This window comes from Cryptotermes secundus, unplaced genomic scaffold, assembly GCF_002891405.2.
Source record: "Cryptotermes secundus unplaced genomic scaffold, Csec_1.0 scaffold205, whole genome shotgun sequence".
NCBI classification, from domain to species: domain Eukaryota; kingdom Metazoa; phylum Arthropoda; class Insecta; order Blattodea; family Kalotermitidae; genus Cryptotermes; species Cryptotermes secundus.
Genome location: NW_019731570.1, coordinates 1,089,143 through 1,115,536, shown reverse-complemented (window position 1 = coordinate 1,115,536; position 26,394 = coordinate 1,089,143). Strand labels below are relative to the sequence as shown.

Sequence of the window (26,394 nt, the reverse complement as noted above, 5' to 3'; positions counted from 1 at the left end):
AGAACATCACGAAAGAACTCTTTATTGAGTGTCTGACCAGGAGGGACGAACTCCTTATGAACAATGCCATCAATATCATAAAAACAGATCAACATGGACATAATGTTGCTCTTGACTTGTTGAGCTTTTTTTGGCCGAGGTGAAGAAGGGCTCTTCCATTGCGACGATTGCTGCTTGCTTTCAGGGTCGTAGCCATAAACCCAACTTTCGTCACCAGTGACAACCTTCGAAAGAAAGTTTGGATCCTCTTGAAGCTGTTGCTGAAGTTCCCTGCAGACTTCCAAGCGATGCTACTTCTGTTCATTTTGCAGCAGTCGTGGCATAAACTTCGCCGCAATCCTCCTCATGTTCAGTTCCTCTGACAAAATTTGTTGACACGTACCATAACTTAGTCCCAAGGTGCTACAGAGGTCTTGGATGGTCAGTCTACGATCTTGCAGAATCAGATCCCTAACTTTCATGACATTTTCTGGTGTTTTGCCCGTTGACGGCCGTCCCGAACAATCATCATCATCAGTCTATGTTCGGCCATTTTTTAAAACGCTTATACCAGTTGTAAGTTTGTGTCTGGCCTAAACTGTTTTCACAAAAAGCTTGCTTCAACATTTGGTGCATTTCTGCAACGGTTTTCCCAAGTTTGAAACAAAACTTTATACAGACACGCTACTCTCTCAGATCATCCATCGCAAAACCGCAAACTCACAGAAACACAACAATGGAAATACGTTCACCAACAATAAACCCAACCACTCAACTCGATGCCGCTTGCCACACTGATTCAAGAAGGATATGTGAGGAGACAACTAGCAGTATTTCAATGTACTCATAACCATTCGCGCGAAAAATTCAAATTTCGGAAACTTTTGGATTGCCCCACGTATGTTGCTTTTACAACAACATCGTGTGTCATGTTATTTTTACCAATATTTTGCTTAAAGCGAGGTATGACGATAGGAGGGGATGGTAGATTACTGGCAGTTTTGACACTAAAAAGTCAATCACAACCTGTTTGATGTTGGACATGCCTGTTATAGACCATCTTCAGAAGGATATCAATACAATTAGAAACCACTATTACAATATGTTTTGTGAATATTAATACAGACATACAATGTTATCATAATACAATGAGTACAAAATGTAATGTTTTTAACAACTACAGCAGCTTGCACTAATATGTTAAAATGTTTATAAATTACAATTAGTATGTTTAGAAAGATTTTGTTAACATTTTTAAACCAAACTGGATTGTGTCCTTTTTATTTCTTCTCTTTGAAGGAAGTCAAGCATCTACCACCTTCTTTTTCTGTTGCTTGGAGAATAGGATTCTTCAGTGTCGTTCTGTGATGTTACAGGCGCGCTGTGTTGTTATTTTGTTTGTCAAATGGATTAACATTTGTTCCTGTCATTTATATCTGTCAGAATCTGTAAGAATTGTATGCCAACTTAAATATTTTAGGTTTCACTGGTAAGAGTGTAGAAAATGGGTATGTATGTTGTTTGTAGGTCTTATTGTAGAAGCTTTCTATGTAGTAAGCCTGGTTGTGAAGCCCAACGACAAGTTTCTATCTGCAATAAATGAATATGATGTATGGGTTGTGGTGTGTGGATATTGGTATGCTATTCACATGATATGTATCTTTATATGATTGTACAATATGGTGTGTTTTCCTTGTCTGGGTGTGTATACATTCTGTGTCTTCTACACTGAGCGATGGTTCAATACAGATTGTCAATATTTAAAAGAAAATCAGTAGAATTCATGAAACAATTAGAAAACTGGTTCCTAACAAATAATCTCATAATAAATACTGAAAAGACTAAAGCAATAATATTTCAAAGAAGAGGATCTAGTTTAACTCATAGAACCATTCTGTACTTAAAAATAAAGAAATAACTTACTCATCAAATTTAAAAATTTTAGGTATTTATATCAAAAACAATTTTATCTGGGCCACACACATACAATATCTTTGCCATAAATTAAACAAAGCTCTTTATTTGATTAAATCCATATGCGACTCAGTAAGTTTACCAGTACTATGAAATGTCGTCCCATGATCGACCAGTCGATCGCAATCGACGCGTTGGACATGCCTGGTCTATAAGACCAAAACATGTTAAGGATAAAATAGTAAAAAGGAGAAAAAACTCCATCAGTCACACTGGACCGAATTAATTAACCTTTCATAATATTGTTAGTGTGACGGACCATGACGAAACAAAACGAAACAAATAAAAATTTCCCACTTTGGGAAAGCAGCATAAGAAAAGTTTTATTAAAAGCATAATTACCTGTACTTCGACCAGCGCTGCTTATTACAGTCATCATGCATGCACCACTCGTCAGTGTAGTTCACTTATAAACCCTCAGCCAGACAATGGGAAAGCGCCTCGCTTCCTTGTTGCCCAGTCATGTATACCGATTGCCTAGCAACAGTTGATGCATGGGCTTGTCTGTTGAGTGATGTCACAGCCTCGCAGGGAAGGGTGTTTACCGAGTGTTGCATAATGATAGGAGTGGGGATACGTGACGTCACTTGTGGAAACGCAGAGTTCACGTGACCCCTACTTCCTGTTTCGCCATCCACATCACAATATATATATATATATATACACACACACATGAGATCTTATACTTTTTAAAAAGGAACAAGATCTACATAACTCATTATTCTGACATTTGCAAGTGTAACACTAAAGGAAAACAGGATTTGTATGTACAAACAGGATTTGTATGTACAAACAAGCGACACTGTTCATTGTAAAATAAGTGTGATTAGCATGGGAATTAAGTTACATAACAGCTTTCCCCCTGAATTAAAAAGAATTTCAAGCTTTTAGAAATAAATTAAAAAGTTATTTATTACAAAAATGCTTTTATTCTCTGAAAGAGTATTTTAGTAACAATGATGGATGGTAGTCTAGTGGCTCAGACTGGTTTTGATGTGGTGTGTGTGAATACAGATGGTGTAAGTGTGTTTCACTTAGTGGAGGGTGGAGTCAAACTGGATCCACTTGGCACAGAGGCCACTGAGTTTGCCTACTGTACCTGCCCCAGGTGATTATGATGATGGAGAATTTGGTGGAATGAAGATTGGCAGGGGAAACTGAAGTACTCGGAGGAAACCTGTCCCAGCGCTGCTTTGTCCATAAATCCCACTTGGCCACTTTGTCCATCACAAATCCCACTTGACCAGGAAGCCAGCAACTAACTGCTTGATCTATGGCACAGCTGCTTGATCTATGGCACAGCTAAGTATATGTTGCTTTATATTGGATTGTTTGGGATTGTCATCCGCAGCTGCTAAGCTTCAGTGGGGGGGAAGATGATCCTAAGATGACTGTATTGTTCTCAGTCTTGTGTATCATTTTGTACATTTTTAAGAGTTGCTGACTTGTAGTGTTTTAGATGGTTTAAACTGACTTCTCCAATTGTACTTGTGTAACAGTTTATGGATGTAAATAAATTATGAATTATGAAGATCAGTAATTAATGACATTGATTGTAAAAAGGATAATTGTGGTAGAGGAAACATACACATTATACAAATAAAGTATAGCAGACTGAAATGCCAAAGGCATGTTATCTCTGTCTTTTACACTGTAATTAAATTTAGGCTGCCAATTTACTTCGTTTGTCAGCTTTCCATACAAGCGATGATGAATTCAAAGTCCCAACATACTAACTACACAGTGCATGGTGCAAGAAATGTTGACAGTTGTATGAATGATTGAATGTATAAGGGGTGGGCCTTCTTGGCCCTTGCACCGCGACCTACAGTGGTCTATTGCGCTTGATGTTGTATTCAATCTGTATTGAACCACCGCTCAGTGTAGAAGATACAGAATGTATACACACCCAGACAAGGAAAACACACCATATTGTACAATCATATAAAAAGATACATATCATGTGAATAGCATACCAATATCCACACACCACAACCCATACATCATATTCATTTATTGCAGATAGAAACTTGTCGTTGGGCTTCACAACCAGGCTTACTACATAGAAAGCTTCTACAATAAGACCTACAAACAACATACATACCCATTTTCTACACTCTTACCAGTGAAACCTAAAATATTTAAGTTGGCATACAATTCTTACAGATTCTGACAGATATAAATGACAGGAACAAATGTTAATCCATTTGACAAACAAAATAACAACAATCAAGAAACTCCCTCCTCCTGTGGAACTTGAAGGTACATTACCAACTTCACAACCAATGGACACTCCAGAACCATATCTTCACATCCTTTCACATCCTAATTCTCTAAGATCCATTTTAATATTATTTTCCCACCTACACATTTCCAGAGTCGTTTCTTTCCTTGGGGGTTTCCAATAGAAATCAATTATGTATTTCTCATTTCACCAGCATTAAGTAATCCTACTCGAATTATTACGTTTACTGTCTTGAAAGTGAGTAACAGAATCTTCGCTCACTGCAGTAACTTCATAAAATGAATACTGCTAACATCACAGCCAAAATGAAAAACCATACTGCTCTACTTTGTCTACTTCTCGTTAAATTTCCTATTACTGGAGTTCGAATAAAATAATTCACAAAAGTATGAAAATACCTTCACATCGCCAATGTTCCGCATCATCTTGCCATTTCTGACAGAACGGACGATTAGAACTGCTATGGGCGATTAAACTGCATGACAACTGCCCGATCTATTTACGATTACAAACCTACGTAATGACAATCCGGATCAATGCAGTAATGACGGTAGAAAGAAGTCACAAAAACATTTTCAACCACATTTGGAGCCCTAAACAAAATGTTGTTTGAATAGCCTGTAGTTGAAAATATAGTTATTTATAGCCTATTTTCTTCCTCCGCAATAACTTCACGCTTCTTCGATTATTAGCGCATATCTCAATAATGCACTCACAATAACAACGTTCCAAACCGCGCACTTACACGGAGCACTAAATTACTTATCGTATACAGCACTCGTGATCGCTCTTGATAAAAAATAAAGCGTACGAACATTCCGAACACAGATTCAGAAGTTACACGACATTGGTACGTGATTGTCATTTGTCACCAACGGTCACCAGTGAGAGCACAGACCAAAGACAGTAGCAATTTCAAGCCTATAAAAGGTTAAACTTTTATGGTGAGGGCACACCAAGGAAACTGGCAACCGCAATTTCCAAGAATTGTTTTCGGCCTGAGCAGCACAAATGCAGAAAACGACAACGCAACTAGCGAAAAGACTGAGAAACTCAACTTCAAGGCAGTGAACATGCCAGTCTTCACATAATTGTGTTGCTGCGTGGTTTCCTAGTGTCAGCTGTTCTATAACGCAATTCAGTGATCGTTTCGTTTGATGACACTAAAACTCGACGTAGCTGCTGTGTTCCCCAAAGGCCGAGGGCACACCAAGGAAATTGGCAACCGTAATTTCCAATAAATGTCGCCGATTTCAAGCAGGCAACTGGTTTCCTGCTTAGCAGGCGCACACTGAGAAAACTTATGTTAGATTAGTTGCCCACATAAATTTAAGTGGATATGTTCGTCCGGAGTAATGCATTGCATTTTTTTTAATTTAGTGCACTTACCTTCTGCAATGGAAGATAATAATACTAATCCTGTCACAATATGTGGGTAGGAACACACTGATTATTTCTTTCTCTCTGCTAGGAAACTTAACTACTTACTGATCATTTTGTTACCAAATGGTAGCAGATATATGTGAATGAGAGAATTAGTCATGATAATTGGAACATGACATTCATAGTTTACCATTGTGTAAATGCATAACAATGCAACAGTATTTCAAATGTGCTGCTAGTGTCAGTTATGATTTCAGAAACAAATAGCATACTTCAATTGTTGTCACTCACCACCATTCCAATTAAATGTATGCAAGCTTAGTCACTTCTGAAATGTGAATATTATTGAAGTATGTAAGAATGAAATTTAGAAAAAAAAGATATCTTATCAATTAAAGAGAAAGGAGCCTGGTGATCAAAACTGCTCTCAAATAGAGGGCATCTGGTCACCCTGTGTATGTACATATTAAAGAACCTGAGAACCAAGGAACAGATACAAAAATACAAAGATATTTTCCCCTTGACCATGAATTGTACTGCTAATATAAAGGCTTGAGTTATATAAGGTAAAATTGTCCCTGTGCTTAACTAATTAAGCACTACACCAGGATGGCACATTGGGGGGAGGAGGATGTATAGAACCACATTTTCTTAACCTGGGCACTAGTTGGTGGTGAGTGGTCAGCTTCACGTCCCGGCTGCTTGACCCCCTGGGAAAGAGCCCCCTGTACCCACTGGATAGGAGGTTGGATGAACCCCAGAGTCCCTCTGGACAACATGGCGAAATATATTTTTATATATTTCACAATTTTCATACAGAGAATATAACACAAACTAAATGTTCAAGACTGACACTAATGAAAAATGTTACATCAAAATCTGGCAAAGAAAAATGTTGAGGTAATTACTCTAAGTAATTTAGAAATTACTGGTCCAGTGATTGAAGTTAGCTTGTTCTAAAGGACCCAACAGGGTGTCTTCCACCCTGTCACCTGAGGATGGAGACATCCAGTTTCCAAAATGTTCTCTTTTTAGGGATACAAGATGATGGACAAAGTCCAAGAACCCAGCAATCCCAAGTGTTAATTTTCAGGAATTAATCTTTTAGAACTGAAATTGATTTCTTGATGTTCTCCCTGTAAAGGTAATTTCTTTTGATAAATGATATAATGATATAAACTCCATTCCAAGTGCAAACAATATATTATGTGTCCTTGATCTTGCTCCTTTACACTACATGTTTCGGCCTCAGACGGCCATCATCAGGTGTATAACACTCACGTTGCTGTCACACTGCATCCAGCCCAAAATTTAACATTAATATTGTAATTTCTTTCCATCATCAGTTTATGAACCGTTGCTTATATTAACCATACTCATACAAAATTAGTAAAATGTTAAGACAATCAAATCAAGGCATTTGAGATGGGCTAGGCATGTAGCATACATGCACTTAGGAAGTTAGAATGCTTATCAGTGATTAAGAATTGTTAGCAAATTGGTCATTCCATTACAATTATAAACAATGCAGTGGTATTCCATATGGTCATTTCAATCATCGGGTTGAGTACTATCAACATCACACTTGTACTGCAGCTCTTATTTAATAATTATTCCAATGTTTAATATTAATTCATTTCTCAATGACTGTTTGTATTTGAATTGAGGCTCCTTATTTGGTAGAATATTAACTGTGGAAAACAACAGCCTACTTCTTTGAGGCAAAATGTAGATCTCAGCCTCTTTGGAAATTTTTAAAACTACCATTCACTTCAGGAAAATTAAATGTTTCAAAACCTATGACAGGACTACAGAATAGGTCTCCCCTAAGGTCTATCGAATGCAAAATACCACAACACAGTAAACCCTCGGTAATTCAGATTAATGAAGCAAAATATAGCCACGAAAGACAAAGAAAATAAAAAAAAAATTAAAGAAAATGTAATAATATATTTAGTGGCGATCAAAATATACAAAAAAAAAATCACTGTAGCAGCACTGTCAGAAAATGAAACCCAGAGTCTCCTTCATCCAGCTCAAGCCAATCTTGGATATTTCCTTGTGTGGTTTCCGTATCAACAACTGCTGTCAACACAGTCTGAAAGTCCTCTTGCTCCTAGACGTTCAACTTTGAACATAATTTTTCATTTTTCATATTTCTATCTGAATTATCCAACATCTAGATTAACTGTAACCAGATTAGCGAGGGTTTACGGTATACATGGAAATGGGTGTAGTGGAATAGAAGTGTACAAAGAACAAACACCCACACTCCTCTCTATACATAAATACAAAATGTAGATTCATATCTGAGTGACCTTTAGTTACTCTAGTATTCTGCTTCACGACGTTATGGTAGGATCACACAAATCTCACAATAGGAATAAACATAAGGAATTAACATGCACTTAGGTAAAGTTATATTCTCATGAATGTATGGAATGATGTACAGGCATCCCATGATTTGTGAGGGTAATTCATACCATGAAAGTTCATAAATGGAAAATGATACTTCCATGTGTTCTACATCTAAAAGTTGCCAAACTCAGAAATATTGTTTGTTGTAGCGATAATTTGGAAACTGATTGTTCATAAAATGAGGAATACCTATATTTGAGTACTTAAAAAATGGAACACAGAGGAAATTTAAATAATCTATTCTGTACTTTTGGGAAATGGAAAACAGAGTGTAGTCTTCAATATCTACTCAGAGCTTCTGGCAAAATATTACTACAAATCACATAAGAAATAATAAAAAACAGTGAATGAATTTATCTTCTAACACAGCTTGTACATACCGCCCTATACATTCATATATTTACAACAACCTTCACTTGCTAGCTCATTCAGCCCTACTAGAAATCCAGACTTATATAATATATGGGAATTTGAGTCTTACAATATGCAGTAAAATCACAGTAATGTTTCCACATAGTTTCTTCTACATGTAATGTCTTTATGCACATTCATTCCATAAGTGAGTACATACCAGCAAGTTATGCCTATTTGTTCATGTGTACTAAACAGATTTTAACTTAACATAGTTTCTACTGAAGCCACACGAGCAAATCAAATATTTGAGCATATAGTTACTCTTTTCCATAAATCTCAAATTCAACATTTTTTTCTTTTATTTTCACACATTTATTATACATAATCTGCAGAATTTCAACAAATATATATGTTCAATAAGCACTGGTTTGTGAATGAGTTATGCCCAGTGGCATAACTCATATGTTTTCTTCTTCTTTTCATTCAGGTATCATTTTAATTCTTATATTGGGGTTTTATGCAGGTCTGTCTGGTACAGTTAGGATAGTGTATCTTTTCAGTCTATGTGTCGCTATTGTCTAGTAGGTTCCCTGCTAGTGTATTAGTATGGTTGTCTAATTTTCTTAAGTATTTGGTATTTTAATTTATATTTCACTGAGGACTGTGTTCATTTGTAGATCTTTCCTGTGGTTATGTACCAAGGTGCATTCAGAATGGATCAAAGTCGTGGATTCAAAGCGCTGTAGGATTTCAATGCTGAAATTGGAGGCTGTCCCCCACAGCTGAATTTCATAGGTCCATATGGGTTGGAGTACCGCTTTGTATAGGAGTTTGCTTTCTATTGACAGCGTCATCTTTTGATTGGCAAGTACATTTGTTTCGCTTTTCAGTTGAGCTGTTTTCTTTTGATGTGCCTTGCCCATGACAGTCTTCTGTTGAGATGCATTCTCAGGTATTTCACTTCATTTTTCTGGGGTAGATCAACATTGCCCATTTACACTGTCGGACAAGTTTGGTCACATAGGGTGAATGTAATATGCATGGATCTGCTTTGATTTATTTTAATTCTCCATTTCTTTGCCCAATCGTCGATCTTATTGATGGTGGCTAAGATTGGTCCTTTATAAAGATGAAGAGGTCCAGTAAATCTGGAGTTTTGTTGATATCTGGTGGCCAATAAGTTGGTCTGCCCATGGATAGTATATCTAGTTGCTTTTCTTGTATGGTTGGTATAGTTTACGAACTTTAGGACTGATTAAGTGGGAACCTCAGTGTTTGTGTTTCACACTGAAATCACCTCCATTTGTGTTCAGTTTTTTATTAGCAACAGGTGGTAACATTGTTGTTATATTAGCACGTGTTTCTATCTGCTGTTGTTTTATTGATGTATTTACTCAATTTTCATTTGGATACAACTAAACAAGTTCTCCCCTGGAATGTGAGCATGATCTTACTCAAGTAACTTTTTGGACATCTGTTATGATGCTTCATGCAAAAATTTGTTGCAAAATGTTTAATATGGTGGAGGATGTACGATGGGGTACCCAAAACAAACCAAACTAATTTTTTTGTGGGCAGAGCTTTTGTAGTACTGCGTTTTGCCACTATGAGCACATAGAGCTAACATTCCTGAGTCGATAAGCCGACTAACGTTGCTTCAGAAGGTAAGGACTAGTTTCGGCAGAGTTTATAGTGACAACTGTTTTGTGTGATCGTCATTTTTGCAATGGTTGATTTTTGTGAACAGCGTGCGGCGGTGAAATTCTGCTTTTTTTCTCAGGAAAAGTGGAACAGAAACTCTTGAAATGTTAAAAACGGCGTACAAGGACGATGCTATGGGGAAAACTCAAGTGTTTGAGTGATTTTCCCGTTTCAAAAATGGTGAAATGTCAATTGATGACAAACCTCGTTCTGGTCGTCCTTCCACGGCCCGAACACATGAAAATGTTGAAAAAATTCGTGAAATCATCAAGGAAGATCGACGATGGACCATTGAAGAAATTGTGGAGCTGTCGGGAGTGACTTGGAGCTCAGTTCGGCGAATTTTGACAGAAGATTTGGGAATGAAAAGGGTGGCTGTGAAATTCGTGCCACGAATGCTGACTGCTGAACAAAAACAAGGTCGCGTGGAAGCATGCTGTGCTTTGAAAGAAGAGTCCCAAAATGATCAAAACTTTTTTTTGTTTCCTCGAATGAAAAGACATGAAAGGAAAGCGTTTTGCTGATGTTGCTGAGGTGAAGGAAAAAACGACGGAGGCGCTGTCAAGCATCTCAAAAGATGAATTTAGACAATGTTTTGAAAATGGAATAAAAGACTAGACAGGTGTAGTAGTGTAAGTGGAGAGTACTTTGAAGGGGATTGAAGGTTTGTGCTTAAAATTTGAATAAATAAGTTTAAAAAAAAATAAGTTTGGTTTCTTTTGGGTACCCCCTCGTACGAAGAAATAATTTTTCTGTTTCATTATACCCCGTGTTCTTCCCCTGAGTTGCTGAAACCTGAAAACAGTACTCACTACCATTAATTCAGTTCTATAGTTATCCAGATTTTAGGTACAAAACCCACTAATTCAGTTGACTTTTGGTTCAGCAATGGAGGAAGAACTGATATCTGTGGTGGGAGAGGTACACTAAAATATAAAAAGTGCACCTGGAGAATGTTGTGGTCAGTATCTCTACTCCTGTTTATGGCTGCAGGTTTTACTCCAGATGAGGTGGGAGCTAGCACTATCAATTGGGCCCAAATGAATAGGCTTTCTGCTTGACAACAGAGACACAGTCCAGTCTCCGAAATGTTGTTTCAAATAAAAACAGGATGATAACTAATGTCCAAAAAAGCCAATCACTCTATTAATGTGTTGTAAAAACTTTAGGAATTAACAGGATGCAAGGGACTATAACAATCACAGCATTGAGAAACAGCACATAACTACCACAATATGTGATAGTGAACTGAAGAAATATGCCAAGACCGAGCTGCCTCTAGCATTACTGATCAGGTACCAAACTAAAAGACGGACGAGGCCGCGCCATAGCTCAAGCAGTTAGTCGCTTGCTTCCCAACATGGTGGCCTGGGTTCGAGCCCGGGTCTGTCAAGTGGGATTTGTAAGGGACAAAGTGGCACTGGAGCAAGTTTTCTCCTAGTACTTCAGTTTCCTCTGCCAATCTTCATTCCACCAAATTCTCCATCATCATAATCACACAGAGCAGGTACAATAGGCCAATAAGTGGCCAACGTGCCAAGTGGACTCAGCTGGGCTCCACCCCTCAATATGCGAATTAAGAAAAAAAGGGGTGGATGACTAATGAACTCATAGGTGACTGGTTAGAAGTCGTCTGGAACAGGAGATGGAGATTTTTCTGAGAAATCAGGGAATGTCTGTGATGGAAGTATTCAAAGGTCATTTAACACGGCATATCAACTTGTTAGGCATGCCTTGAATAGTGACCTTGTGGCCATATGTAGAAGGATAACTTCTAGCTTTTGGCAGAGGATCATGTGCTGCCACTGCCAGAACAATAAGGAGGTNATGCCTTGAATAGTGACCTTGTGGCCATATGTAGAAGGATAACTTCATAATTATATGGTCTATGGAATAAGCATGTTAAGAATCATTTGAAAGAACTGTATTTTCAATAGCTTTTGGCAGAGGATCATGTGCTGACACTGCCAGAACAATAAGGAGGGCCAGTGTGGAACTTCTGTGCCAGTGGGTCAAGACCATGGCAGTGGATCTCTCTGGAAGTAATATTCAAAGGATTTAAAAACTGTAGTACATCTTAGGGAATGGATGGATTGGAGGATGAGCAAGAAACTGGGAATTGCAAAGACTCTGAAACTGAGTCATAGATAGAAATGGTGAAGAGAGTGAAACTGCTGAAGCTAAATAAAGGCTAACTCGAAGAAGGAAACTAATATGATGACTTCTAGTGTTTATTCTCTTTCACGCATTTGTAATAAGTTTATGGAATTAATTCATGAAGTTACTTATCATATGCAGATATGTTTCCTAGTACAGGTTCTTCTTAGTAATTCAGAATAATCTTCCACTTGGTTAAATACAGTAGCACAAAGAAAAAAGTGGTTAGCATTATCAATTATTAAAGTGAAAAAATTGGCCAACCAGAGAAAATTCTCTTTCACATCTCATTGCCATAATTTTCCCAAATTTCTGTTTTGCACTAAAAGGCCATTCTCACACATGACCAGTAAAGACGTTGTCATGCACTGCCCAGATACTGTGCGTTCTGGGATCTCCAGCCAGCATTCACTTTATCTTAAGTGTGCTACCAGTGTCACTTTTCTTCACACAGACCATGCCAGCCACCTAGGGTTTGAGCAGAATGATTACATGGCAGCTAGTGCAGAACACCTGAGCTAATCAATAAAATGGTGCTTAAATGAGTGCAAGTGTACCACCAACGGCCAAAGAACAAATAAATGTGTTTACAAAGCTGATGAAAATTAGTCTAAATTTATTAAGATTAACTAAAAATGTATTACATGTTTATGAATTGTATATACAACTGCTGAAGTAATATCTATCCTTAAAATATTGTACTTGGGATATGAAATATACAAGTATGAATTCTTAAAATTATAAATATGAGGAACACTTCATTGCCTTCCACAAATCTACTACTGATTTGAGATCATGTCGTAAGCCGATTTTTAATTTGTAGGCAATGTACAAATAACAGACACTGTTCACACTTTACTTCTACATAACTTGCTATGAAGTAGTGAAGTAACACAAAATCAATATAAAACATTCATTACCACAGCTACAAAAATCATACTTTTTTTTTGTCAACAGTCACAGAGAATTCGCCATGAACTGCAAACAAACAGTTTCAATTGGCAACATTGTCTCAAGTCTTATACATTATGTATCTCTTCAGAGTAAGTATCAGAGTATTATATTACAATATATTTACAGGCATAATATACTGCATGCAGATGTTTCATGAACTTACACTATGTGCTACTTGCTACTCCTATTCTAACATGAGTACAATTCTACTATACACAGAAATGCTATGCTGAGTAGTGCCACACTCTATCACACAACTAAGATGTAATCAGAACAGTGCATATAGTGAAATACCATACTGTAGTTTGTTTCGATTTAGTATAAGACATTTTTGACCTTCCAGAATTCACACCTCAATTTAAAAAGTACAGTGGAATCACATCTAATGCAGTGTTATGTTAAAAAATGGTGCATAAACTCAAAATTGGTTAGAATTACCTTTAAAAATCCCTTAAATTACTGATAAGTACTGGCTTTTGTATATAATGAGTACATATACAAGTAAAGTATACAGCAATTTTATTTTCAGTTACTTACAAAACAGAGAGACAGACAGAATGAAAGAATAATAAAAGTAAAGGTATCCCTGTAACAGGCCATGGAGGCCCATAGGGTTGTGAGATGTTGAGGTTCCCACATTATCTAGACAATCGGCTCATAGAAAGAATACAAAAGGAAAATAGTAAACCTACAGGTAGTCAGGGCTTGATGTCAATCCCAGAAATGCTGGGCCGGGCTTGGGTGACAGACATGTCAGATGAATAACTTTTTACTTTTCTGGCAAAAGCGTAGGATTGAATTCATGTAACTTAAACGTGTGTACGACGTGACTCCACTGTAATGTGACTGTGGTTCATGCAATAATGGATATTCATGTTTTCTCCATGCAGGAAACAATTCCTACAGTATCACTGTCTATATTTCATGTCATTAACATTTCAGAAATTAATTTAATATTGTTATGTAAGCATACATATTGCATAGGAACAGTTTTTTTCTTGCCATTACTTCTTCTAGAAATTAATTTCATATTATTCATTATATAATTGTAATTACTTGTGTATAAAAAGTTTAACTATTTCTGGGGGGACAGTAAGTGTTTTGACATAATTTTGCACTACCTCCAATTAAGATGACATAAACTAAAGTATTCCTGCATTCATCAAATAGAGAAATCTCTGTATTTGGCTTAATTGCAACCTGAAAGACTGCTGCACACTGTTTCACACTTTGCAAAAAATGCTTGAATTACTTGTTATCAGTTATCCTAGTCATAGCTAAATGCCATTGACCAAATGCATTTCAGTAGTTCTCATTTAATGCAATATAGTGTATCAAAAGTGAGTAACACAACATTCAAGGCTCAAGCAGTTAGTCGCTGGCTTCCCAACGCGGCGGCCTGGGTTCGATCCCGGGTCTGGTCAAGTGGGATTTGTGGTGGACAAAGTGGCACTGGGGCAGGTTTTCTCCGAGCACTTCGGTTTCCCCTGCCAATCTTCATTCCACCAATTGCTCCACAATCACCCACACCTATCGTCTGGGGCTGGTACAATAAGCCAGAAGAGGCCGCAGTACAAGGGACTTAGTCCCACCCCACTAGCAATAAAAAAAACACACAATATTCAGCATTTTAATTTAAAAGAATAAATGTGATGTCCCAGTTCATAGCAGCTACTTTCACTGGATGCTAGGAGAGCTAAACAACCAACTGTATGGCTCACATACAGTGGTGTGATATCAGAAATGTAATTTATTGCAACATATGCCAAGATTAGAGGTTCTCGAGTCAGTGATCATCAACAATACTGTCTTTTGAGATGTGGCACTATGTAGTCTGGTAGCTAATGCCAGTGTTTCAAAGGGATGGGCTGCTTCCATCTTCAGGCTAGAATAGTTCCCTCTTCTATTCTGAACATGAATGCAAAAGATTACTCTAAAATACTGGTTATAATCTACCAAAACTACATGGTATCACATGACAGAAGATACTAACCTTTACCGCAATATATGCTTGTATCAAGACAACATTTAACTTCAGTTTTTACATACATCCATGTCCAAAATCCTGTACAAATGTTGAATAAAACTGAAATTAAAAAAACTTCAACTACAGGAGTACTTTGTCTGCCTGATGCATATAAATCTTGTGATATGAGATGAATGTGATTCAGTTTGCAGTTTATCATTAAATAACACATGCCTTTAAAAAATTATGATATAAGAGAAAGATAAGCAAAGGACAGACTAATAGTCAGTACGAACTTTAAAAACCAAGGTTTAAAAATCATAAAAAGAACTGCAATGCAATAAAAAAGCAACAAATCAACATGGGTAACATATGTTACTTTTCAGGAATTTATTAACTCTTACCAGCTATGAAGTATTTTTTAGGGGTCCGTGTACTGTGCAATGCACCTAGCAAAGCACTGCAATTTTTCTATGTTAACATGCTTATACCATCAAAAACAAGCTGCCAGACATGTAGCAGTGGGATGTCTAAAATCCCCTATTGCCTGATGAAAAACTGTTACATCCAAATGAAAATATGGCCACCACCCCAGTTCCTAGATAACAAAGCTAAAAGCTTTAATTTCTAAAATGACAAGGCATGACACTCACCACATGTCTTAGCATCTACCTTGTGTTTGACCCCCCCAGGATATGAAACATCCACTACACAGCCAATGGATCAAAGAGTAATCAAGGATAAAATATTTTTGGAAGTAGCTTCTGTCTACGCTGCCGATTCAGCTTATAAAGATTAACATCATCAAAGTTTCTGTTCCTGATTCTATGCATTTTCTTTTGGCAGAATCATGGGACTGTTTCTCCAAGTGTGTTAGTAACTCACTTCTAAAACATTGCAAACTTTGAGCACAGTCAACGAGGTGAAAATAAAGCCAAAAAGGAAGAGAAAGAGCTTGATAATAGTAGATTAAGGACTATGACAATATTTTGCCTTGTGCACTTAAGCATCAAGGGCATTTGTGGTGAAAACCAGCTCTACAGCACAGTGGCTACATGGAAAGCACAAATGCCATGGCAATATATATAATGGAATTTGCTCTGAAATGAACCAAGCAACTGATGCTGAAATTTAACGCCCTATAGAATAAGATGGAGGAGGGAAAGGAGGAGGAGAAAAAGAAGAAATGCGGAACTCTATTTATTTCTTCTAAATCTTAATACTTAACAAGATTTTTGTACTTATTATGTTTACATATGAATAAATGCAAGTACACCAAGAGTTTTGGGACTAAATTTTTTGTACATCAGTATTTTAAATTTTGAATCAAAATGATATACTAATCATTGCCTGTCATATTTTCAAACCTTCAGTTTCGGGCTTGGGTGCTGAGACGAACTGATCGACGAGTAACTCGACGAGGTTCTACAGGGGAAAAAAAAGAGCATATTTAAAAAGAAGATAAAACCCTTTACAAATGAATGCCAACAAATTCTTGGAGGTGAGCTCAGATCTCTAGTATCAAATTTAATAATTAAATTATACAGTTAATCTGATGACTATGGTATGAGTTCAAATAAAATAAAATAAAATATACACACAATATGGTGATAAAAATGAAATGGCCATGATGAAGTTTTAGACGAATGCCATGTCACTGACATCTAGCTAAGAAACCAGCTTCAAATTACTCCAAATACTACACATAAAATCTTCAAATCACACTTTAAATCCTCACAGGTCGACCTGCTGTATTCCTCTGTACTCTTCATTCCAATTTGTTCCGTTCACATACTTCTGCCGCTACTATTTCTCTCTGCCAGCTTAGGAATTCCGCTCACTTATACAGCCAAAGAATGGACATCGACCAACAGTAAACACATATCACGTGACCCATACCCACTGTTGTGTGATGTCACTGCACATGCACAAGTGGAAGGTTACGCAGGAAGCACATGTCATGTGATAACCACTTACTTTTGCTGTGTGATGTCACCACTCCTGCGCAAACTGCCGGACACACGGAAAACACAGCTTGCTCTACTGTTGCATGCACATATTGTGTTTATAGAGATGTTGCCTGGAAGCGAGTTGATCAAGTACGCCGCATTATTAAACATTATTAAATTGACCATACATCATTACTCACCTGATACTGGAGAATCCAAGCAGATGAGATCCCCTGTTGCTAGTGGCATAACAATATCATCAGCATCCAGGCTTCCTAGCAGGCTGATTCTTGTACTGTATCTCCGCTCTGGCCCTTTAACAGATCACTGATCATTACAGAATACCCATCAGTTAAACCACTGCAGATTACCACCCATTTGGCACAATGAATTCCAATCAGATGTAGCTGGCTGAGTCGGCCAATTATTTGCAATGTGTTCATGGTGCCAATATATATCATAGCATAGCATAGCATGGCATGTTACACATCATCTTGTAGCTGAAGCGCTAAATTACTGAATGCTGCTTGCTTTAGTCAAGTTGATAAATTGTAACACTTGTAATTGTTTCCTAATTATATATCTGTACTCACCCAATAGCTTCAATGGCAAGACAACACAGGTTTTGCATAATTTATAGGTGCCAACATTTTTATATTATTAGACAGTAGAATTTAATTATCAGAAGATGCAAGCCGAGTTCTGTTCAGATGTCAGCGGCAGATCAAATCTTGAAAATATTATGAAGAGTAATCAAAATAACAGGCCATGCCATAGCTCAAGCGGTTAGTCGCTGGCTTCCCACCACGGCAGCCAGTGTTCAATCCCGGGTCTGGTCAAGTGGGATTTGTGGTGGACAAAGCAGAGCTGGGGCGGGTTTTCTCCGAGTACTTCGGTTTCTCCTGCCAATCTTCATTCCACCAAATTCTCCATCATCATAATCACCCAGGGCAGGCTACAATAGGCCAATCAGTGGCCACCGTACTGAGTGGACCCAGTTGGACTCCACCCCTCACTAAGCGAAAAACGGAAATGACAATGAAGTTAGTGGTGTCAGTGGACCACGTAGTATCATATTGTAACATGTTTAGACATTGAATACGCCGTAGAGATCATTAATTGGTTTATTGAACGATCTAGAAGTAACGGCTACAATTACTTATCACACAGTTGCGGGGTTTCACACTTTATAACCCTAATTGCATTAATCTGTTACCACTGTTGCGGGGTTTCACGATTTATAACCCTATGCGCAAATCAGCTCACTCTGTCTTCAGTAGTCTACACGTTTACAGTAGGGGAGCTCCGTATCACTGTATCACACACTCCCAATTACACAATTACACACACGTCCGGTTCTTCTTTCCGCGACGGCTGCTATACTCCAACTGTAGTCGGCTGACTGGAGAACTGTTGATAACACATTGACTCATTGGCTTGCTCGGAACTCTCGGAGGTAGCTCGAGGACTGTCTTCGGCGATGGCCACGTTACAACTCGACTCGGCGACTGTTACATTACAACTGACTCGCAGCCGCTGTGCAGCTCACTTATGTAGCCGCAGTGCTTGCCTGTTGCGTAATAAGTGCCACGTCATCCTGTTACGTCACCGCTGTTGACTCGCGTTGCATAGCTACCAGGCTGCGGGGGCTCGGCTAACTTCGGCTCCGCTCGGCTCACTTTGGCTCCGCTCGTGACGTCACCGCGGGGAGAGTGGCGGGGTGATGACTCGCCTATTACGCGAGCGCTACGTTACCGCCACGCGCCGCTGGGGAGGTAGGGGTCCTTCGTTGCGCAACATGTCACAATATAAAGAAAAGTAAAGGATGGCACATGAAAGTGGGGAATAAAACTCAAGAAGCATAAAAAATAGTTTCACCAAAACATCTTGTTGAAAGGCCAGGCTGAGTAGACAGTTGCTACCAGATCCAAGCCCACCTGATATTCATAACAGAATGGCCCATGATGCATTCTGGGATCAAATAGCTATTGAAACTGACAGATACACATCTCAGTTCTACGGCAGTCACCCTAGCTCAAAAAATATATCCTTTCCCACTTCATAAAACTTAAAAAATAGTGGGGAATCATGGCCAGCCAACAATCACCAGCCAGAAAAATTCAAAGCTGTGTATTATCCCCAAGAAAATCTAGGAACTGACAAGTTATGAAAGATACAGAGGTTGAATCAAGAAAACCACAGAAAGACAGCCACACTTGGGATCAAAATAAAATTTGTGAGCTGACTGATGGATTCTGTTAGGCTTTTCACAGGGAAGAACCAATAAGAAACTGTAGGAGAAATTAGGCAGTTGTCCTTGAACTTATGGTGATATATATGTCAAGGGCACACCACTTTTGTTGCAACTGGTATATTAATGAAATTAATGGAAAGGAAGACAAATGCAATTGGCAATGGGAAAGTAGACAGTACTTTACTCCCACCAAATGCTTACTCTTCAGTGGATGGACAGAAATCCCAGCTAAGCAACTTGTCCACATACTGCAATGAAGCAGGGATGACTGACAATGAATGACACAACAGAAACAGCAATGCTACAATAAATGAAACTGAACCCAGTTCTTCACTACAGCAATCAGCAGCTTTCACCCATTCCTATGATGAGGAATGCATAATGGCATGAGGAAATATATCTCTGATTCCCCTCCATTGTATAAGCAGTTCAAAACTCGATACTGGAACTGAATTGTTCATGTCATGGAGATTCAGGACGGTGTAAGAATCTTACGTGCAGAATAAAATGCACAAAAATTATAAGTAAAGTATGCGCCAAAACTTACAGTACTGAAATAAAAAGATGTCCTGTTGATACCACTGTCTATTCATATGAAGGCCCCTTCCACAACAGAACCTTCTGAAATCCTGAAGAAATGGTCTGATCACCATGTCATTGTAGCATTTTCAGGTGATGGTAAGAGCATTGCCTTCCTCATCCTCAATGAAATAGGGGCCTAATATACCGTGTGCTGAGACGGCACATCATATTGTCACAAGTGTAATACCGTATTTATGCATGTATAGGCCGCAGCACAATTTTCAGACAGAAATTACAGAAAAAATAATTTTCTTGGAATATTATTTCAGGAGTAGAACACTCTGTATTACTAATTATGAATATAATTTTTTTTAAATGAAGTGTGATTTCGAATATTTCGAATATAAGCCGCACCCCAGTTTTCCTCTTGAATTTTTGGCAAAAAATGTGCGGCCTATACATGCGTAAATACGGTATGTAGCGGTTTCTGGACAATACCATCTGGCCACTCAAAACCAAGGAAGCGAGTTGTCTAGCGACCACTTCCATATGAGCAGAAATAATACTCAACTATGAATACTTTTTCCTCCGCTGAGAGACCCATTTCCAATAACAACTGCACAACACAACTTCCTTTTCATTACTGGGAACACGTGTGGCTGGAGCTATGCTCTGTCAACAAATGAACATGCACGTTCGAGATGCACGAGTTTCAGTACTGAATATTTTGGCACATACTGTACTTATAAAAATGCCTCCATTTGCTGACAGCTTTAGGATGAAACCAATCCACAGTCTTATCCAAGATTCTCAAGCAGCCTGACCTCTCACAGGGGAAATCATTAATTTACCCAGTGCTTTATCTTTGTTGTTGGAAGGGAATTATTTTTTAATTTTAGTGTAATGATGCTAGAACATCAAGGTATATGATTTTTAAAGACGTGGTTATGCATAGGGAGTTCAAGCCTTAAACACTTTTAATATGTGGTCTGACAATAAAGTTCAGGAACTCATCATGGTAAAAGTGCTACACATCTCATTCCTAAGTATGACTGTGGTCACCTTCCAAGTACGCCCCTTGGGAAGCTATGCCAGCACATAATCCACACTTCAAAACAATTCTGGAACTGGTTTTGTGGAATGGCCTTCAGAGGTGCCATCATATTACTCCTCATGTCATCAAAATGCCTTCCTTTCAATATTTCTTTTATTTTCAGGAACAGAAAAAAGCAGTGGGGGCTAGATCCAGTGAACAAGGAGGGTGTTCAAGCACAGTTATTTGTTTACTAGCTAAAAACACCCTCACAGACAGTGCCATGCGAGCAGGTCTTTTGGAACCATTTTGCACACACCTTCCTCATGTAAGATCTTCAGTTATGATTTTCCTCCTGTTTTTCTGTCGATGTTCACTTGCTCTGCTATGCTCCTGACAGTCAGCTGACAATTGTCACGCACAATTGACAAACTTTTGCAATGTTTTCTTCAGTTCTGCTCATTGCTGGATATTCTGATCTCTCTTCGCCAGTAACACTTTCCCTTCCATCAGAAAAAACATGTCACCCACTTATAAACTGCTGTTTTCTCCACAGGATTATCCCTGTAAACTTGGCATTATCATTTCCCTGATTTTGCTTCTTCTCTTGCCAAGTTTAACAAGAAATTTAAGGTTTGTTCATTGCTCTAACTCAAGCTCCGACATTCTCGTGACGGCATACCAAAACACACTCAGACAATAATAGACGCCATAGATAAACAACAACGCAGATGTAAAATGCTGATATGCCAGCGTCATCACACCATACTGAGGGTTCTCTCCGCTGCTGCCATGGCAAAGACATGGTGGCAAGTTTGCGAGCTTTATTGTCAGACCTCATATATACAAATGCAAGAAACTTGGGAAGAGAGTAGAAGCACAATTTTTTAATCAGGATATTTTCGCTTTCTCTGTCAATATTTCAATATTCATTCATTCATCAGTAATCTGTCAGACGACAGGTCCATAGTTTCTTCCAAAACAGTTCCTCCACTTAATGTGATCTAGAGCTTTCTCCTTCAAATAAAAATATCCTCTTCTGTCCCCAAGGTCATCCAGCATCATCTTATGTCTTCTGGTCACTTCTATCCACCCCTCTGTCTTCACATACATGGTATCTCTGTTTTTGGAAAGAGACTATCCAGGAAAAGTGATAATGTGGTAGTTTTTCCATTTGCTTTCCACATCGCAGTACAACAGCCGTTCAAACCACTCTGGTCACGCCTGTTGCTATACGAACTTGAACCATCTCGAGCATCATTTGCTCTGTGCTTCAAGTCGCTGCTGATGACGCTGCTTCCGGCATCAGTTTTTGGTTTTTGGTCTCTCTCTTCGTCTGATGCCTACACTTTGACCTGTCCAGCAAGGGAGGCCCTGCCAGTAGCTACGCTACCGCTGGTATAGCTCTCAGGGTCCTTGGCATACTCAAACCCCCTCACCGTGATAAGGTGGAGACACCAACGGGGGGGATTTAAATATATGGTACCTAAAACTTTAAAATAGTAATGCTCATATTATGGCTATGCCATATTCCAAGTGGTAAGTTACCGGCTTCTCACTGTGGCAGCCCAGATCCAATCCCAGCTCAGATCATGTAGGATTATTCATGGTGGACAAAGTGGCACTGGGACAGGTTTTCTCTGAGTACTTCAGTTTCCCCTGCCAATCCTCATTCCACCAAATGCTACATAATCATTTATCATCTGGCACTCATATAATAGGCCAATTAGTGGCCAACAATACCAAGTGGACTCAGTCTCAACCCCACTCCACAAAATAAAATTTAAAAATTAATACTCAGATTAAAAACAACTGAAATTCCTAACTGGTGGAGGGGGGATAAAAGAGACAGATATGCATTGAGGATGTGAATCACATTAAAAAAAACTCTACTGCAGTACTTGTAAATCACTTTAACAGCTTTCCTGATGGGATTTGCAATGGAATTACTGCTTTCTGGGACATGACACTGCCAGATCTCTACTGGTGTTTCAGAGGAACCTGCTGCAACCATATTCACTTTCTACTATCCAGATGAAAGCAGCAATGTCTTGAGGATAAAAAGCATCCTCAAGATGCTTGGTGATGATTTACTAGACTACATAGCATCTCATCTCAAAATACAGTAATCTTTATAATCAGTGCAATGAAAACCTCAAAATATACATACTGCCAAGATTACAGAGAAAATTTAATATCATTGAGGGTACTTGTGTTAGGTGCAAGATAAGATAAAGAAAAGCTACATTTTTACACGTTCTGCTGGAATGTTAGCGATATCAAAACTCACTTTGTGATTGAGAAATATATGGTGTCATTGGCTGAACTTCTTTTGGTTGTGAATCATCACCTGCATCTGAAACAACAGAATATATAAACAAAACATCATTTCAGCTTTCTCTGTACAGATTTGTAAGGGAGGATCCTTCAGGAAGGTGGGAACTAAATCTTACATAAAGACAACTCCTTTAGAGTAAAAACATCTGAAATGTTTTTAAAATCACACAATATATTCAGTCCTAATGCAAGTATTCTCATTTTTATTTCTCCTCCTTACAAAATGTTTTGGCCTGAAAAGGCCATCATTAGGTGTTTTGTGTAAACCCAAAACTGTCACACTGTATAAAATGTTCACTATTTATACACTTGCAAATGTAAGGCTTCTTGTTTAATTTACTTCATGTACACTTGATATTTATTTCAACTGATTGATGTCGCTCACTTTATAATTTAATTTTGGTTCAAAATTTCTTAAAAATATGTAATTCTTGCACGTCTATTAGGGACGTCATCCATTTGAAAAAGAAGGATGGTGTTACACCTGGACCACCTGGCCCCTCATCAGGGAACTGCTTGGGATGAGCTGCCTTAAGGAGTGAACACTGGGCGCAGTTGGGGAGTAACTATCATGAGAAACAAGCCATGGGGAAGGAAAGCGAGACTAATCAGATGTCACAAGCAATGCACTGAGGAAGGAAGAAATGGCAGTATGCCTGTAGGCTATTCAGGACAAGGGAACAATGTGGCATGCAGTCCCCTTGCTAGGCATCACAAAATAAGCAGCCATACAACAGCTGTTGCTAGGTAATGGCAGCAACATCAGCAAGTGGCTAGGAAAGAGTTGGGATTACACTCTTCTGAAGAAAAGCTGATGGTAAGGAGAGAAAAGACAAGTCCATATTAGATGCAGTGAGACAGCTGGACCGCAGAAGGCAAGGTTGAGACAAAAGAATGTGTCATATGAGATACATATGCATGAGATGATCTGTATTTAGCACAAGAACAAACTGGAATTGGGCATTATGTATGTGTACATGATTTCTGGTCTGCACTCCACACCTGGAATTGCCTCCATCTCCTCCCCATAGAGACATTAAAGTTGGAAATCACGCTGAAATAATGGAACAGCACCAGAAAAGAAATATCCATGCTGGTGAGAAGGAGCATCTATTTATACAGAGGCCTTAAATATTACGAAATATATAATGCTAGAAGAACGTCATGATGAAATGTATTGGTGGTACACTATCTAATGTCACAAACTAACAACGAAAATGATACGGTAGAAGTGGGAGTGAGATGATGGGCATTCAGAATACAAAGGAGGCCAGTGGGAAAGATGAAAAAGAGGATTACATAATGGTATAGGCGATGCAAGAAAATGGTACATGGCAAAAGCCAAGAAAAGGAACACTCAAAAACCCCATTTGACTCCCACAAGGCTGAGGACCAACCTACCTCAACAGGACAGTTTGTTGTAAGTTGCATACCTTTGCCATTAATACAGTGAATACCACAGAAATTTCCAGAAAATGTCACGTGGAACTTTCAAATATACCCTTCTTACCTTCAAATCTAACTTTTCTTCTTACACTTCTTGAACTTCTTCTAACTTTAAACATATTGTTCCCTTTGGTGTCAACAGATGAATGACGAATTGCAATGATGGACTCATCTAAAAACCAGAAAACAGGTTACTGTATTACAGCACATGTATTAGCAGTTACTGATACTCAGTGGTGTGGCCGCGCCATAGTTCAAGTGGTTAGTCGCTGGTTCCCACCAGGGCGGTCCGGGTTCGATCCCAAGTCTGGTCAAGTGGGATGTGTGGTGGACAAAGTGTTGCTGGGGCAGGTTTTCTCTGAGTACTTCGGTTTCCCATGCCAATCTTCATTCCACCACTTGCTCCACAATCACCCTCACCTATCATCTGTGGCTGGTACAATAGGCCAGAAGTGGCCGCAGTACAAGGGACTTAGTCCCACACCTCTTGCAATTAAAAAAATACTGATACTCATATACAGGGTGTCCCAGGAGGAATGTGCCAAACTTTGGGAGGGTGTTCCTTATGTTATAGTATGCCGATATAACCCAAAACACCTATGTCCAAAGTTGAACGGTTACAGAGATAATGGCCCGAGAAAAGTGTGGTCTTTTGGCGAGTCCATGCACTGTACCTGTCAGCTGGCATGTCTTATCTATGTTTGTCCTTGAGTGTGGTGATTCACACTAGCTGTAAGCTCTGTTCAGTATACGTTGCGGCCGCGTTTTGAATGGGTGGGAGGTTAATTGTGCGGAGTTGCTGAAACGACTTTTGTGTTTTCAAACGTGGAATATTGTGATATGCATTTTGTGTATGGATTTTGCGGTGGCAATGCACGTGCTGCTGTTGAAGAATACCAAAGGCGTTTTCCCAGTCGAAGGATTCCATCTCGAAGTGTATTTAGGCGAATTCACCAGACATTGCGTGATTCTGGTTCTCTTCCAAGTGTTTCTGTGCACTCTGAAAGGGAGGATGTACGAATGAGAAACACAAGAGAGAACATTCTTGAGATGGTTCAGAGAAGTCCGCGTCTGTCCACTCGTAGAATTGCCTCTCGCATCAGCGTATCATGTACGCAGGTGCGGCGAACTTTACATGATGAAGAGTTGTATCTTTACCATGATCAAAGGGTGCAACATCTGGAACCAGGCAACCATGCTCAGCGTATGGATTTGTGCCACCGGATAAAAGCTCATCCCGAACTGTTAAGCATCATTTTATTCAGTGATGAGGCGTCTTTTACCCGGGACGATGTAAATAATTTACGAAATGTTCATACGTGGTCCCATAATAATCCACGAGATAATGGTAACAAAATTCCAAAAGAGATTTTCTGTGATCGTATGATTAGTACAGTTACGTAGTCGGCTTTGCGCAGTCAGCCATGTTACGTCAGCGCTTGCCATTCGTGTGTCATGTATAGTCCTTGGAACCCTAAGGACAACTATGACATGGCGTGCGAGTATTTTTGAGGTCCAATTTAATGGCTTCATGTCACCCACAAGTTAGTTTGATGTTATATACATTATTAACATTACAGAAACCAATATTCCTGCCAGTTTTAATATGTATTTGGTAATCAACAAGTGTGTAACACATGTTAAAGTTTCACACTTCTCTGGCCATTATCTCTGAAACCGTTCAACTTTGGACATAGGTGTTTTGGGTTATATCGGCATACT

General features: G+C 38.7%; 2 protein-coding genes across 2 annotated transcripts in view; both read right to left on the bottom strand.

Moving 5' to 3' along the window:
- LOC111867089 (WASH complex subunit 2) overlaps window positions 1-5,109 on the bottom strand; it is a 45,198-nt gene extending 40,089 nt beyond the window's left edge. The window contains exon 1 of the mRNA XM_033752542.1: window positions 4,597-5,109. Within this exon, the coding sequence (XP_033608433.1) occupies window positions 4,597-4,623 (27 nt within the window). The 5' untranslated portion in view covers window positions 4,624-5,109. The remainder of the gene's footprint in view (window positions 1-4,596) is intronic.
- An 11,193-nt stretch (window positions 5,110-16,302) lies between these two features.
- Window positions 16,303-26,394, bottom strand: part of LOC111867092 (disks large-associated protein 5) — a 57,794-nt gene continuing 47,702 nt past the window's right edge. The window contains exons 13-16 of the mRNA XM_023856593.2: window positions 24,737-24,844; window positions 23,180-23,245; window positions 17,281-17,394; window positions 16,303-16,556 (exon numbers count right to left, since the gene is read on the bottom strand). Of these exons, the coding sequence (XP_023712361.1) occupies window positions 16,501-16,556; window positions 17,281-17,394; window positions 23,180-23,245; window positions 24,737-24,844 (344 nt within the window). The 3' untranslated portion in view covers window positions 16,303-16,500. The remainder of the gene's footprint in view (window positions 16,557-17,280; window positions 17,395-23,179; window positions 23,246-24,736; window positions 24,845-26,394) is intronic.